Genomic DNA, 15462 nt, shown 5'->3' with positions numbered 1-15462 from the left:
GTTTCACAGCATGTCTGTGTGTGACCCACCAACCCTCGTTGCAGCAACAGTGCTGGAGTACAGGCAGCCGCGTGCAGCTTAGCCGCCGCCATCCGGCAACGATGCCAACAGCGCAATTTGAAATGCATTGAGAGAAAACTAAAAACACCCCAGAAAGATGTTTAATCATTAAATAAAAACCCAACGTGTGATACACGGAGGACGGGCGGGGGGCAGCAGTGGCGTTTCATCGCTTCGCGTGCCACGTGCCCTGTAATTCCCCAACCGTGGGGGGCGGGGGGGTAGCGAGGCATTGGGGGTTTTGTTGCAATAGTTCAACTCTAAATTGCGTGCGCAGAACGCTCATTAAATAGAAACGAAAAATTACAATCCACAGCAAGGGGATAGTTCAGACAATGCCACGCTCGTTCGCAATCATCACCCTTGGCAGGGTCCTGGGTACGTTGTGTTTCTGTATTTAACACATTCCTGCGGAGGGAGCTGGTAGGAACGTTGGGTTGCTCGGTCAATGGCCAGGGTCAACGGCGGCGTGGTGTATTCCGCAAATATGCCCGACTGTGAGGGCGGGCACAAGCCGGCGTGAGTTGGTTAAACGTTGAGTTTTATAAGGGCACCAAGGGGTGGCCAGTCACTCCCTTCCCCACCCAGCCCCACCCTCCCCTCCCCACCCAGCCCCTCCCTGCACGACGGACACAATAATCCCCTGTGGGCTGGTGTAACCAGGAGGTTCCTACCAGTATATACCTACACATAGTGCAGTGGTTAATATGGACCTTTAGTCAATATTGAACTGACGTTTTGCACGTGGGAGGAAACCGCACCGCAAGGAGGCCACAAGAGAGAGGATAACGCTCACACGTCCGCACGCAAGGCTTCAGCAAATCCACGCGCTACTTCATGATTTATAGTGTGACCACGGTCACACGTGAGATGTTTCTTTAATACTATTTATGCTCGTACGCTTGTGTCGACGAAACTAAAAGCCTACAACTCTCGCAGCGCAGGGCAGTCCGTGCACCCCTACAAGGGTGCGCGGAAGCGGATATCACAGAGCTCCGTCTGAGATCCCCTTTTCCCACAGCTGTAAATCGGCCCAACAAAAGTGCGACCGTGTCTTCTCCCCAATCGTAGCGCCAACGTCACATCACAGACGGTCCCCGCTCGCATCACACACTCACAGCAACAGCAGTTTGGGACAGTCTTTTTATTTATTGGTGTTATTATTCGTATTATCAACATTACGCGTGTCTTCGTGCACGTGCGTGTTCCCGTGCAGTGGGCCGGGGGGGGTTCCATGCCGTCACGAATTCACGTCACGCGCAAACGACAGTCGCGGGCGGGCGCCGCGCTATTTAAACGACGAGACAATTAACTAAACGCAAGCCAGCAGCAGCAGCAAGTCCTCGAAGAAGCGAGCGCGTTAATTCAACTACGGAGCGCGTTACTCGCCCGCACACCCGTCGAGCCACAAAGACGACGGGTGGCAATTCGCCAGCGTTTTTTTTAAATTCACCACAGGACGCACATGCCACGTGCACACGTGTGCGCTTCACAACCAGCTTGGGAAGGCGGAGGGAGGGGGGGACATCCATGCACCCGCTGTGACGTCCTCTGCGGGCGAGCACGTGCCGAAAGATGGAGGTGGATGGATGGACGTCACAATGAACGGTCGACGGCGATGATCAAAACGCGCGGTGTTAATTCGCCAGCGACTTTCCCTTCCTTCCTTCTGCTCGATTACCGCCCCTCCCCCCCAGCAGTCTGTTGCCCATGTCCTACAGCTCTACCCGACGAAGTTGGTGGGGCGAGGGGTGGTTGTGGTTCGGGTGTTTGCCATCGTAAGGGTCAAAATCGGGAGTCGGGAGCCCGCGTGACGGACTCGACTCGAGCCTCGACAACGGCGCGTGCTCCCAGCGACGCACGCGTGTTGTCATCGTCGTCGGGAACACGAACCGAGGCGAGGGGGGGGGGCACAGGGAGCTGTGGGGGGCATGGGGGGGTGGTTCGGGGCAGGACCCCCAACGCATCTTCTTGTCGTGTGCCGAAGCACCGTGTGGGTTGGTGTTACCCCCAATCGCAGCACTCGGTGACCTCCCACGTGTCATCATTATTGTCGTTTATAGATTTTGTTTAACAGTTCAGTATTGTCAAATCCTTGCAGCGTTTAGAAGTGTCAGACAGCAAGCTACGTAAAAATGAAAGCAAAAAAATGAGGTATAGATACAAAGGTGGTGGGGGGGGGGATAGGAGGGGGGGGAAATATGGGCATTTAAGAGTGTGGGCGCAAACATGTACACTTTTATTATTACATACAGACGTTGCAGGTTTTGTCTCGTTAGTTACGTTGTCTTGGCGTGTTGGTTAGTTAACGTGTTCGATAACTCGTCTGTAACACACGCACACACGTGCACACTCGCCACGACCAAGCGAGCAAAAGGCAGGCTCTGTAACGAGCCTTCATCACTGCCATACGACCACAACAACAACGATCATAATAATGAATTAACCAACCTCCTCCCCTCCTCCGATAGAGGCAACTCACTTCTACTACAAGTCTAACGCGGCAACAAGAACATTGAACCACCACGAGACGGAGAGAGAGAGAGATCGGTAAATGCTCGGCGAGTGGGAGCCGCAGAATCTCGTTACTCTCCGCTATTGCAGCAACGAGACGCGAAGTCCTACTCCGCGTCACGCGTTCACGGCGGGGAAGAGGCTCGCATCGGGAGGGACGTCGTCTCGAACCGTTCACGACAAATGATGGCTACACGGGCGGCGAGAATGTTAACTACCTCGCCTGGTTATGCAGGAGGTCGTTGGTTTCAGCGATTCCAGACCCTGACGCCCGCTGTATATTTTGAGGTTTGCGTGTCCCTCTCTCTCTCTCTCCCCGTGGTCGCGTGGATTTTTCGTCGGGTCCTCCGGTTTTCCCCCTCCACGTTTAGAATCAACGTGCGCTTAGAGCATCTCTGGCTGCTATACATTGCTACACGATGAGCCACTTCGTCCAGCTATTAGTTGTGGCCAGTTCGCTTCTGAAAAAAAGAGAGCTACAGCAGATAGCTCAGTGGGGCCTTACCTGGGGAAAATAAAAAGAAACATTTGAGAGTTCAGACAAATCGGCAGAAATCGATCACTGCCGGTTACCAATATCGCTCGACTCATCACAACGCGTTGTCGTTTCAGGGCGCGAATGCCCGATGGGAGTTCATTTAATCGCCGTTGTGATTTTAAATCCATCAACGATTAACGACGGTTAATGAGATGGCAAGTACAGCAAGTGGGTCGTTTCGTCAACCCATCCGTGGCGTGAACCGCTGAGTGTTTTTTTTATATCCAACTTGTATATATTTTTTTATCTTAACGCGTGTTATGTACACGTATCGCGTGGATGTTAAACGATGAATCGACGCATCGTTTAGATTATCTTTGGGTTACAGTGTCACCCCCCCCCCCCCCCCCAGCGTATTTAACGCTAAAACCGAGAACTCACTTACACACATAAACAAAGACCCCCCCGTGTAGCCTTAGCAGACTGTTGGGGAAAAGTGCTGTTAGCGAGTAGCACCGATAAAGGCCTGAACGCCACACGAGGGGGGAGGGGGGGTCAACACCACGCCCGGTCGCCTTTGTCTCCCTAAGTGGCTATAGTGGCTATGTTTATGCATCGCACCAGGTACTCATTTGAGGGCAAGTTGATCTCGGGAAGGGCCCACGACCGGCTAAGATAATCGTCGCCGTTGTTGGCCCTGACGGCGGAAATCGAACTCGGGTCGCCAGGTTCGTAGTGCAGTGCGCAAACCACTACACTGCAGCTACCCCACACATTACACACCGACGCTTATGCACATCAACAGCACATATTGGTCTGGAGTCTCCCCTAGGTCTAACCAACTTCAAATGAGCACCTGGTGCGGCGTAAAAAAAAAATCAGCACTGGGGAGACAAAGGCGGCCGGGAGGCGTGGTGCTGACCACCAGCTCGTTGTATGGCGTGCCGGCCTTCATAGCCTCTTCTGCCCGCTCATAGCACTCGCCCCAACACGTCTGGACTGTACTTAACCGATGTATTCGTGCTGTTTTTAATGCATGTATGCGTTCTCTCCTAACTTTAAATATCTATATTACGTGCGACGAATGATATGTACGTATGTATTTATCAAGTGATTTAAAACAAAAAACAAAAAAAAATTCCCATTTTCCAACACTGTAATGCAGGACTCAACATCTCAGCCGGGTCTGTCTGGGTCGAGAAACCGAACACACATTTCCCCGCGCACGGCGCGTCGACCACGTCCAGTATAGCCCCTCTCTCTCTCTCGCTGTGCTCGTGGCTACCCCGTGACATCGGGGAATATACAGCCAGTGGTCGGGTAACAACAACACAAATATCCAGTGAGAAATTTAAAGTCCTGCACATTGTGCACGTGTGCGCGTGTGCGCGCGTGTGTGTACATGTAACAACAAGAAACACACACACAGTACAACACATAGCAGATAACCCCTGACCACCGCGATACAGGGATTTGCATTTCCAGTTGTAGCCAATATTTTCGCCTTCCGGCAAACGTGCGAGAGAGACACACACCTAAGCCCCGTGTCGCCTTTCAACAGACCGTTTCGGGTACGTGCTGTGAACGAGCACACCCCATGTATGAATGCCGGCACGGCACGCGAGAGGATGGCGTGGCCAGCACCACGCTTTCCCGGCCGCCTTTGTCTCCCCAGTGCTGCTAGTTACACAGCGCGGACCAGGGCAAGTCATTCAAAGCCGAGTCGAAAGACCGAAGAGACCCCAGGGACCGGTTCAAATATTCGCCACTTATTGGTCGTGACACGCGGTTTTGAACTCTGGTTGCCATTTTCGTATCGCAGCTCACTAACCACTGCCCTACCGCTCATCGCGTATATAAACACACACACGTGCATGCACACACACAAACGCACAAGCCTACACAATCATACGAACACGTCCACGGAGATTTGAGAGCACCTGGGCTCACCTGAAAATACGTCTAACCTGCACACAGAGCACGTGGGGAACGCTCTCCTTCACGGACCTCCCGAGCAAACACACGGGCGCGACAACACACACACACACACACGCATAGGGGGTAAACACCCCTACACGCCTGTACCTCCACACACCTTCGCAGCACCCCCTGGGTGCACACCACCTGTTGCCTACACACACCTGAACACGTTTAATTGTATACGCCGCGCGTCAACACAAAACCTTCACACACCGACACACTCCTGTACACCAAACGGGCACACACGCTCACGCATATTCACATAAACATACAAAGGTCCGCCCCCCCCCGTGTAGCCTTTAACAGACTGCTGGGGCAAGTGCTCTTCGCGAGCACCAACGAAGGCTGGTACGGTACACGAGGAGGTGGTATGGGCCAGTACCACACCCGGACCGCCTTTGTCTCCCCAGCGACTGTTGTTTACACACCGCACCGGGTACTCATTTAATGGCTGAGTCGACCTAGCGGACGCCCAGGAGCGGTTCAGATATTCGTCACCGATGTTGGCTGTGAGCGAGAATCAGAGAAAAAAAAGACTCGGGTCGGCGGGTTCGTAGTACAAGCAGCGTGGGATCACCACTGCACACACACCTGGCACACACACCTGGCACACACACACCTGGTGCACACACACCTGAACGCGTATTCACACAAACACCTGACGCACACACACCTGACACACGCACACACCTGGCACGCACACACCTGGCACGCACACACTGGCCCACACCTGACCACACAACCTGGCACGCACACACCTGGCACGCACACACCTGGCACGCACACACCTGACACACACCTGGCACGCACACACCTGGCACGCACACACCTGGCACACACACACCTGGCACGCACACACCTTGCACGCACACACCTGGCACGCACACACCTGGCACGCACACACCTGGCACGCACACACCTGACACACACACACACCTGGCACGCACACAACTGACGCACACACACCTGACACACGCACACACCTGGCACGCACACACCTGACACACACACACACCTGGCACGCACACACCTGACGCACACACACTTGACACACGCACACACCTGACACACACACACACCTGGCACGCACACACACCTGGCACGCACACACTGACACACCACCACACACCTGGCACGCACACACCTGGCACGCACACACCTGACACACACACGCACCTGGCACGCACACACCTGACGCACACACACCTGACACAAGCACACACCTGGCACGCACACACCTGGCACACACACACCTGACACACACACACACCTGGCACGCACACACCTGGCACACACACACCTGACACACACACACACCTGGCACGCACACACCTGGCACGCACACACCTGGCACACACACACCTGACACACACACCTGACACGCACACACCTGGCACACACACACACACCCTGGCACGCACACACCTGGCCGTTGCCTAAATACGCGGAGCAAAGTGGCACGCGGCGTGGCTCGCAAAAGCACGGCGCTCCCAACCCGCGGGGTGACCCACAGCGTGCACGTTCATCGCCGTGGCGACTGATTAAGGGGCGAGAGGGGGGAGAGGGGATGGCGAAGGGGGTGGATGTTCGAACGGCAACCGAGTAGAGACTCGTCCCAAAGGAGGATTCGGCGAAACGCGAGTCGTGAAACCGATTTTGAGACGCGCATCCATATTTTGTTCTTTCCGTCCGCGTTAAACAGAGAGGAGACGTCGAGTGCGCGTGGGAGCCACCGAGCCCAGAGGCAGCGGCGGCGGCGATCCGGAACGCGTCGCAAGCGACCCCGCGGTCACGGATCGGGGGCGCCCCCCTGGGGTCGATTCGTGCTTTCGCCCCCACCCGCCGCCGCCGCCATCACCGATGCGTCGTCGTCCGTCTCCGTTAGACCGGTGCGGGGGGGGGGGGTTCAGCCAACCTGCAGCTCTGGAGGCGCGTGCAGTTCTTTACAGACAGCTTCGTGACACCTGGTGCGTGTCTGTGTTTGCATTCGCATGCATTGCGGCTCTTTGACATTTAGAGTTTTTGCGCACCGAATTCGTCCGGAAAAAAAAACCGTGGCTCTTCTTGCCAATTTGGTTGCCGGCCCCCCTGCGGCGTTCGACATTGCGTCTTGCAGGTCGCACGCTCCCGAGTCGGGCACCCCCCCCCCAACCCAGCAGCGTCTCCCATCACGCGCGGCGTATCCGAGGCATCGGAGACAACTCACAACTCTTGACACGCGCGGGGTTCCGTCAAGACCCCGCGCGTCATCGTCAAGCGTGCGAATCGATTGTTTGTCGATCGACCAAGAATTTCATCCGTAGAGGGCAGAGTCGTTGGGTCTCGAAGCTATTCGAAGGTGTTCCCCCGTCGGCGATACCTATGGTTGCTGCTGTTGTTGCTGCATGTGGACCTCCCGTTATTCAAATGCTGCATCAGCACAACGATAATTAGCAAGTTATCAACGAGACGAAAACAATTATACATTTAAACGAAGCATAAATAATATCGTTACCTCTCTCCCCAAAAGGCGGGCAATCAGGACGGGTTATGGAAAACGTCCCAATGTTAGGTCTGGGACTTACATTTCAAATGTATCTTGGGAACCCGGCACGGCACATCGCGCTCGCCATACCTCTCGCGCCTTCGATGGCTGTGGCTACTCATATCACGTGGCCCACACGCCCGCGTCGATGCCCATTGAATATTCAGCGAGAAATCCAATCGCTGGTTCGATTGACTAATAACGTACGGGTGATCCATTTATAGACCGCCTTAACCGATATCTTGACAAAGTGAAGAAGAGAGCATTTAAAACATTTCACGAGTTCTGCTGAGAACGGTGGGAGGCATGCAGAGGCATTTTCTCTCATTTCTCATCGTTTTAAATGTCGTGAGTGTCCTACAAATGTTAAAGGCGCAGCCCTGCAATTGCTTGCGTCACTGCTGGCGCAAAGGCCTCCTCACAGAGGGAGCTCTGGAGTGCCACCACCAGGCGGTCTCGATAAACGAATCACCACCAGACATTGGAAATCTCAGTGTCCATGTTTGGTGGCTATTTATGACGACCTGGCTCACGGCAACACTCCACCGGCGCGCGTGAGTGCGTGCGTGCGAGAGCATGTGTGTGCGCGCATGTCTGCGTGTGCACACCAACCACAGCATCATCATCACGGCGCGACGACAGACCATGCCGCCCGTTTCCACGAGCAGCGTGATGGTGGCGATTGCGCCGATGACGCAAGCGGTTTCAATCCGTCACTCGTGCGGAACGGCGCACATTCATCCCCCGCCGGCACCGCGGTGACGCCGGACCTCCGTCGGTCAAGCGCACGGAAAACCATCGTCGGACGACCGGGATTAGCGACGACACTGCCTCGATGTTATTGGCCGACGCGTAACTCCCCACTGCCCCCCCCCCCAGCCCCCATCTCATCGCGTCCGAGCGCTCACGCCTCCCCGGTGGGGCGTGACGCGAGTGCGGTGGTGCGCGGCGGCGGTGGTGTCACGAGGGTTGGAGACCATGTTTCATCTTGCGAGCTTCTCGAAAAAGTAATCGCAACTCCGTCCACATCTGTAAAATACATTCCATGACCCCGAAAAAATATAACGTTAACTCTCAACGAGTATATTCAACACCTACCCTCCTCGCTTTGACGGTATCAACCCGACCAAAACCCCCCACGCCTTAACGCTCCACTCTAACCTCCCAACAAAGCCTAAACCGTCAGCCTAACTCTTAAAACGTTACCCTAAATACACGTAAGGGCGGTAAATCTTCAACCTCCGTCTTCAAAGTGCAAAACCCGCGGTGGGGGGGGGGGGGGGGGGGGGAAGGGGGGGGTTGTGGGACTGTGAGACAGACCCAGGAAGGGCGGTGGTGGTGGCACCTGCTTCTTTTCCACTGGCACAACCGAGCCGTGCTGGGGCCACGCCGAGCCATCCCGGCATGGCTCGGGAGGCGCCGGGGGGGTTATTTTTCCACTGCAGAAGCAGAGCCGTGCCGCCGGCGTCACGTGCGGTGAACGAGTGGAAGACGTCTGCACGTCGAACTTCTTTTGCACCGTACATAGCCAACCGTGCTAGTCGGGGGTGCGACACAGCGCCCGGACGCGGCGTCCTCGGTGTAACCCGACGTCGCGCGCGAAATTAACGCATGGAGACGCGTGGGGATGACACGGTGACGACGCGCACAGTGAATGCGTCGTTAGGTCCGCCCCTGGCGCTGCTTGACCCCGAGTCAAACTCAAAAGTATGGCTCAGGTTCTGGCTCGGCTCTGCAAAGAGCCAGTGGGAAACCGCCCTGTTCCCTGCGTGCTGGCTGGGCTCCGGTGTGCCAGTGGGGGGACAAAAAACCAGGGGGGGGGTTGTAGAGGCGACGGTGAACGTTGCGGGGCGGTTGACAACTGATGCGGCGCGTCAGCCACACCCAACGCGCTCGCCTAACGGCACGCCGCTTGCGCCATCGAGCATCACGACGGCTCGCAGACGGCCAGCGGATAGACGGCCCCACGGCCCCACGCGCAGCAGCAGATCGCAAAGCGGCCAGCGGCGGAGAGGGAGGGGACAGCCGGCCAGCCCGGCCGCGTTTAGTGTTGGTCTGAACAGCCCCGAGTGACGAGAGCCCCGCTATACAGCACTGTGGTACACAGCTTCACAAGTAAATCCTCACGAGCGACAGAGATAAGAGAGAATATTCAACTTCTACAATAATTTTACATTGACAATATTTACAATCGTGTTCCTTTTCGTTTTTTCCCCGCTTACTTACTCGAGTTCTGCTTTTCTTAAAACAGATTATTATTTTTAAACTGATCGTTTTCATTTACATTTACGGTTTCCCCCCCAACCCCCCCACACCCCCAATCTATTTTTCGTTGCTCTTCTCTGCTTCCGTCTTCAACTACATTCACAACTCGGGTGACGCGTCCATGGATTTTTCCCAGCAGCAAAACGACGCGCGACGGATTTGCGGCGCGGTGGCGAAGGATGAAGCGTGACAGTCGACACTCAAAACGATAACGGGCGGGGGGCATAAAAAAAAAATAAACAGTGGGTGTCCGAGCGCAGGAGACGCCGGTTCCCTGCGAGCGGTGGACAGCGCCGGCGGCTCCAACGTCGGCAGACATCGTCCGTTCCTCGCCTCCGTCCTAGCGGGAAGGTGGCGCACGGAGAGAGAAAAGCGAACACGGAACGGCGCGCGATTAGGCGACAGGGGTGGGGTAGGACGCGAAAAGAGCAAAGCAACAGAAAGGGGTCGAGTGTTTACTGCGCGACGTTACGAGCCCCGCCGCTGACCCCACAGGAGGTCGTGGGTTCGATACCGACCCTCACGCCTACGGTGTCTCCCTCCATCCCCGCGGATGTGCGGTTTTTACTCCCGGTCCTTCGTTTTTTCCCTCCACATTTAGAATCGACACGCATTTAGAATCGACACGCATTCAGAGCATTTGGCCGCTGTAAATGTCCACGTGGTGACGATAAGCCGCTTCGCTGAGCTATCATTTGCGAAAGCGAGGTCGCTTCTGACAAAGAGCTACATAGCTCGGTGGCCTCGCCTGGTCAAATAAAAATAGTTTGTGAGTTAATGGTGAAAGGCGGGTAAGTGATGGGGCGAGTTGTGCCGCACCTCAGGCCAACGAGTCTCCGTTCTCCTCGAAGGCGATGAGCGGGGGGTTTGGCGGCGGTGCCGTCGTCGTCGCGCTGCCGACGGCGTCGGCTGGAGCGTCGCCGCTCTCGTTCGTCACCGCCGCCTTCATCGACCGCGGCTCCATCGCGAGGTCGATCAGCTCCTCGAAGTCTCGCCCGTTGCTGGAGAGGGAGGGCGAGAGAGCGGGAGTGTGGGGGGCGGAGAGGGAAAGAGGACAAGAGAGAGATACGGGGTGGTGCAGGGGGGGGGGTGGCAGAAGTGTGGGGGGCGAAGGGGCAGGTATGCACGCGTCACAGGGTGGGTGGGAAGATCCAACTTAAAAACGAATAATTTCCCCTTGAATAACCGTGTGGCAGAGCTGTGTGATCCGTTAATTGAGCCGCGTGTCCGTGGGTCATTAATCGAGGCGCGTGTCCGACTCATACACAGCCAGGCGTGCGATACATTCAGGGAGCCGCGTGCACGAATGATTCATAGAGCCGCGCACGCCCCGCTCGGTCGGTGCGTGGCCTCACCTCCCCTCCGTGGTCAGGCTTCCGACTGCCGCGCTGCCGTTCCCGGTGGGCGCCTCCCGCGCATGCGTCTGTCCGTTCAAGCTCAGGAGCCCTGCAAACGCGGTCACCCCACCGGCACCGCACGTGCCACGGCCTCCGTTTTAGCCGGCGCGTCTACGCAGTCGACCGCAGCAACTTCCCCGTCGTTTGAACACGGCGAGGCGCTCAAGCGTGGAGGACGACAGGGGTAGGAGACGCATTCGCGAGATCGACACTCTTGCCAACGATGTGAAAACTAGATTCAATTGTTGGATAGTTAGGAGGGTTATTGTTGAAAATGTGCAAATTATCTTCACGGTGATCCAACCCAAAAGTAGCTAATTATGAATGATAATTACGACCAGTTCAGTAAATTAGAGGCAAACAAAGGGTAGAAGATGATACCCAGTTCACCATGCTGAATCGGCGACACATCACCGATGGCACGGAAGAGGTGGCTCTGTAATAGGCCTGCTCAGTTCATAATAAACGTTTTTGGGTTAGATCGCGTTATTTATAAATGTGTCGTGACCCTCCACCACCCGACACGGCAAATCAGCAAAAAAGTGTCACGTTGACAAAAGACAAATAGTTCACGTGGATTTTTCTCTGGGTCCTCCGCTTTTACCCTCCACATTTATAATCAACATACATTGAGAGTATTTGGTTGCTATGCAATTTGTCGATCGATCATTTGTCGCCGGGTCACGCCTGAAAGAGAGCTAGCTATATAGCTCAGTGGGCCTTACTTGGTAAATTAAAAAAGTTTAGTTTATGCTTGCAGACTTTACCTGGCGAGTCTCCCGTGTCACCGTTGCTCTGCTGATCTGGAGCATCCTCAATATCCTTCCCCTCTTTCTGCTCAAACGCACTCGGCACAAACGCACGCGACCGCACAGTCAGGGCCTGGCGTTGTCAACATCATGCGCATCGTGAGTACTGGCATTACCATCACCACCACAATCACCATCATCATCATCAGCACCATACAGGCATCAGCAACAGCACCAACAACATCAATTGCAGCATCGTTGCACGCCTATATCCCTACACCCACGGGACTGAATTGTTACAGAGCCAAAGGTAGTTTTCATTTCCACGCCCCCCGTGCCCCTCGCCCCAGATGTACCTCCTTGTTGGGTTCCGATTTCCTTGTCCGCTTCATAATTTGCTCCAAACGCTGCAGACAGAGAGACACGACGCAAGGCTTAGTGAACAACTGGTGAACGCTAAGAAAGCTACGATTCAAAGTGGATACATGGGAAGGGTTGTCGTGGCAAATGCTATGGGCGATTCAGATTTGTAAAAGCTTTCGTCGAAATTAGTGGGAGAGTGCGTTGTGGGGAGTAGAGTGAATTGAGAGGTAGGAGAGTGCATGGATGGGAGTGGGATTGAGATGAGAGGGGAGAGGTGGGGGAGTGCGTTATGGGGAGGGGAGTGAGATGAGAGGGGAGAGGTGGGAGAGTGCGTGGAGGGGAGTGGAGTGAGATGAGAGGGGAGAGGTAGGAGAGTGCGTGGAGGGGAGTGGATTGAGATGAGAGGGGAGAGGTAGGAGAGTGCTGTGGAGGGGAGTAGAGTGAGATGAGTGGGGAGAGGTAGGAGAGTGCGTTATGGGGAGTGGAGTGAGATGAGAGGGGAGAGGTGGGAGAGTGTGTTATGGGGAGTGGACTGAGATGAGAGTTGAGAGGTAGGACAGCACGTGGAGGGGAGTGGAGAGGGGCGAGTTGCTGCAAGTCGGAGAGGTGCGTGGAGCGAGCAGGCGGCACCTTTTTCCTCTCGAGCCGCTCCTGCTCCTCTTTGTGAGCCTGGCGAGCGCGCTCCACGCGCTGCTTCTCAGCCTCCTCCCTCGCCCGCACCTCTGCCTCCTCCCTCTGTCGCACGCACACACAAAGATCCCCCGCGTAGCCGTTACAGACTGGTGGGGCAAGCGCCGTTAGTGAGAAGCACCTATTAAGGGCAGCAAGGCACACGAGGGGGTCGGTGGCCAGTAGCACGCCCAGCCACCTTTGTCTCCTCGGTCGCGATGTTCATTCCACACAGCACCAGAGTTGACCTACAAGAGGAGCAGGACCAGTTCGGCTATTCGTCCACTCATGTTGGCCGTGAGTGGGAAGTAAATATGGGTCATCAGGGATCCGTAGCGCAGCACGCTAGCTACTGCGTCACCGCTCCCCACACACGCACACATGCATACGGACGCACAGAAACACGCGAGTGACGTGCGTATCGGGCACGGACGCGCACCTGCTTCTGTATCTCCACCTGCCGCTCCCGCTCCTCAATCTCCCGCCTCTCGCGGTCCTCCTCCGCTCGCCGCCGCTCCTCCTCCTCCTGCACCCGGCGCTCCTCCTCCAGCCGACGCGCCTCCTCCTCACGCCGTGCCCTCTCCTCCGCCTTGCGGCGAGCGATCTCCTCCTTCATGCGCCTGCCGAGAGCGGAGGGAGGGGGGCGCCGTTAAATGCCAACGTCCGTAGACCGGGACATCTGCATTTACGTGGGCGAGTGTTGAACTTATGCGAGTGCGTAAGAGCACGTGAGCGAGTGCGAGCGAGCAATCGTGCGGTCGTCACTTCTCGGCTTCGGCGTGAGCGATGCGCTCCTGCTCCTCCTTCTCGCGCTGCTCGCGCGCCAGCTTGCGCTTCTCGGCCAGGGCCCGTGTCGCGTCCTCCGCGTTGGTGCTCCCTGCGAGACCCTTCCCACCGCCGCCACCGCCGCCGCCGCCCGACGACGACGCCTTGGCCTCGTCCGAGCGACCCTTCCCGCCGCCCGGCGTCCGCGTCGTGGCCTCCTCCGTGGCCGCGCTCGGCCGTGCCGCATCGCCCTCCGCCGCTCCGGACTTTTTGGGAGTCTTGGTCACCGCGGTGGCCGTCGCGGTTGCCGCCACCGCCACAGCCTGCCGTCGCGGTTGCCGCCACCGCCGCCTCCGCCTCCGCCGGCCGCGCAGTTTTCGGCGGGCCCCGTCGTCTCGGCCGATTTGGCGACGTCGTCGGCGGGTTGCTCTTTGGGCGACGGTTTGCCGTCGACAGGGCTTTGGTCTCCTTGCCCTTTACCGCCCGCCGGCGCCTCTTGAGAGGAGACGGTGGGGGGTTTGGTGCCGGCGGCGGCGGTCTCGTCAAACCACCCGGTAGCCGAGGGCTCTTCCGATTCGTCACTGTCGACCACAGGAGGGGCCTCTTCCACTGTGGGAAAAGAGGGGTGAGGTCGGCACGTTAGGCACGGTAACTGGTAAATCTACTGGACATCTGCGAAACTACTGGATGTGTGTGAAAAAGAGCATCGTAGCTCTTCGGACTCGTCAAGTAATAGATAGCGATTCTGAAATGGTTCATCCGCGTTTTTTTTTTGTTCCCAACTGCAGAAAAACACAGCAACGCAGGGAAAAATGTATAACAATTGCAGAAACCCTTTAATGGACTCTACTCTGGACCACGCTGTACAGAAAGAGCGAGCAAATTAATTAGAAAGAGCGAGGGACAGCGAGAGAGAGAGAGGCAGTCAGTCAGTCTTGGTCAGAGGAGATGGGGAAGGGGTCTCGAGCCTGGACTTGAACAGGTGGGCAGGGAGTCGACAGCATGGATGTCTGGGGGAAGTGAGATTCAGACTGTGGGAGGACAACGAGCAACAAATATTTGACACGTGAAAACCTCTCCGAGTCCTGTCATGTGGCTCCTTTTGGAGGACACAAGCTGCCCACTAGGATTGCGTGAACTGGTGAGCGGTGAGAATCAGGCGAGTCTATGACTGGTGAGAGTCAGGTGGGAAAGTGGTGAATCATTTAAGGCCAGGTGAGTGTCATGGGAGTGTCACATCAACCCCGCCTGTAGGAAGGGCTGTCTAATTAAAAAGAGAAAATGTCACGAGTGATTTCTTGCTGCTCAAATTGGCACCGCGGCAGTCCTCGTCACTTGCTTACAGCCCCTGAGCTAGTGGTGAAAATTCCACGTTCCTATGACAGCGGCAAGACTCCCATTGCGCAAACCACTGTTGACTTCCCGGCAAAGTTCTACTCATTTTATCGACCCCCGGGGGATGAGTGACGATGGGGCCGAGTCAACCCCCAGTCAGAAACTCGTCGCAACCTTTAAATTGCAAGCCGCTTCGCTCTCCTGCAGAGCCACCTGGCCGGCTGGTTTACAGTGCTAAGTCAACTTGGCATTTGTGCCATTCCCACAGAGCAAGGCTCATCACGAAGGAAGGGGCCGCAATTCAACACAGAAGTCTGCCTTGTCGGCAGCGATGGGCGCCGTGCGGTTTTGCCCAAAAAAAAT

At 56.2% G+C, this 15462-nt stretch overlaps 1 protein-coding gene across 1 annotated transcript in view; it reads right to left on the bottom strand.

Annotated features, from left to right (window-relative positions):
- Nucleotides 1-2282: 2282 nt before the first annotated feature.
- The window catches only part of LOC133355076 (ensconsin-like), a 53977-nt gene continuing 40797 nt past the window's right edge, over nt 2283-15462 (bottom strand). Inside the window, exons 13-21 of the mRNA XM_061572368.1 lie at nt 13765-14240; nt 13439-13619; nt 12961-13065; nt 12324-12374; nt 11986-12052; nt 11177-11267; nt 10641-10822; nt 5847-10161; nt 2283-5737 (exon numbers count right to left, since the gene is read on the bottom strand). Of these exons, the coding sequence (XP_061428352.1) occupies nt 10642-10822; nt 11177-11267; nt 11986-12052; nt 12324-12374; nt 12961-13065; nt 13439-13619; nt 13765-14240 (1152 nt within the window). The 3' untranslated portion in view covers nt 2283-5737; nt 5847-10161; nt 10641. The remainder of the gene's footprint in view (nt 5738-5846; nt 10162-10640; nt 10823-11176; nt 11268-11985; nt 12053-12323; nt 12375-12960; nt 13066-13438; nt 13620-13764; nt 14241-15462) is intronic.

This window comes from Lethenteron reissneri, chromosome 6 (genome assembly GCF_015708825.2).
Source record: "Lethenteron reissneri isolate LAM-NWPU_2019-01 chromosome 6, ASM1570882v1, whole genome shotgun sequence".
NCBI classification, from domain to species: Eukaryota; Metazoa; Chordata; class Hyperoartia; order Petromyzontiformes; family Petromyzontidae; genus Lethenteron; species Lethenteron reissneri.
Note: the sequence above shows the minus strand (reverse complement) of the source record. Positions and strands in the feature narration are given on the sequence as shown.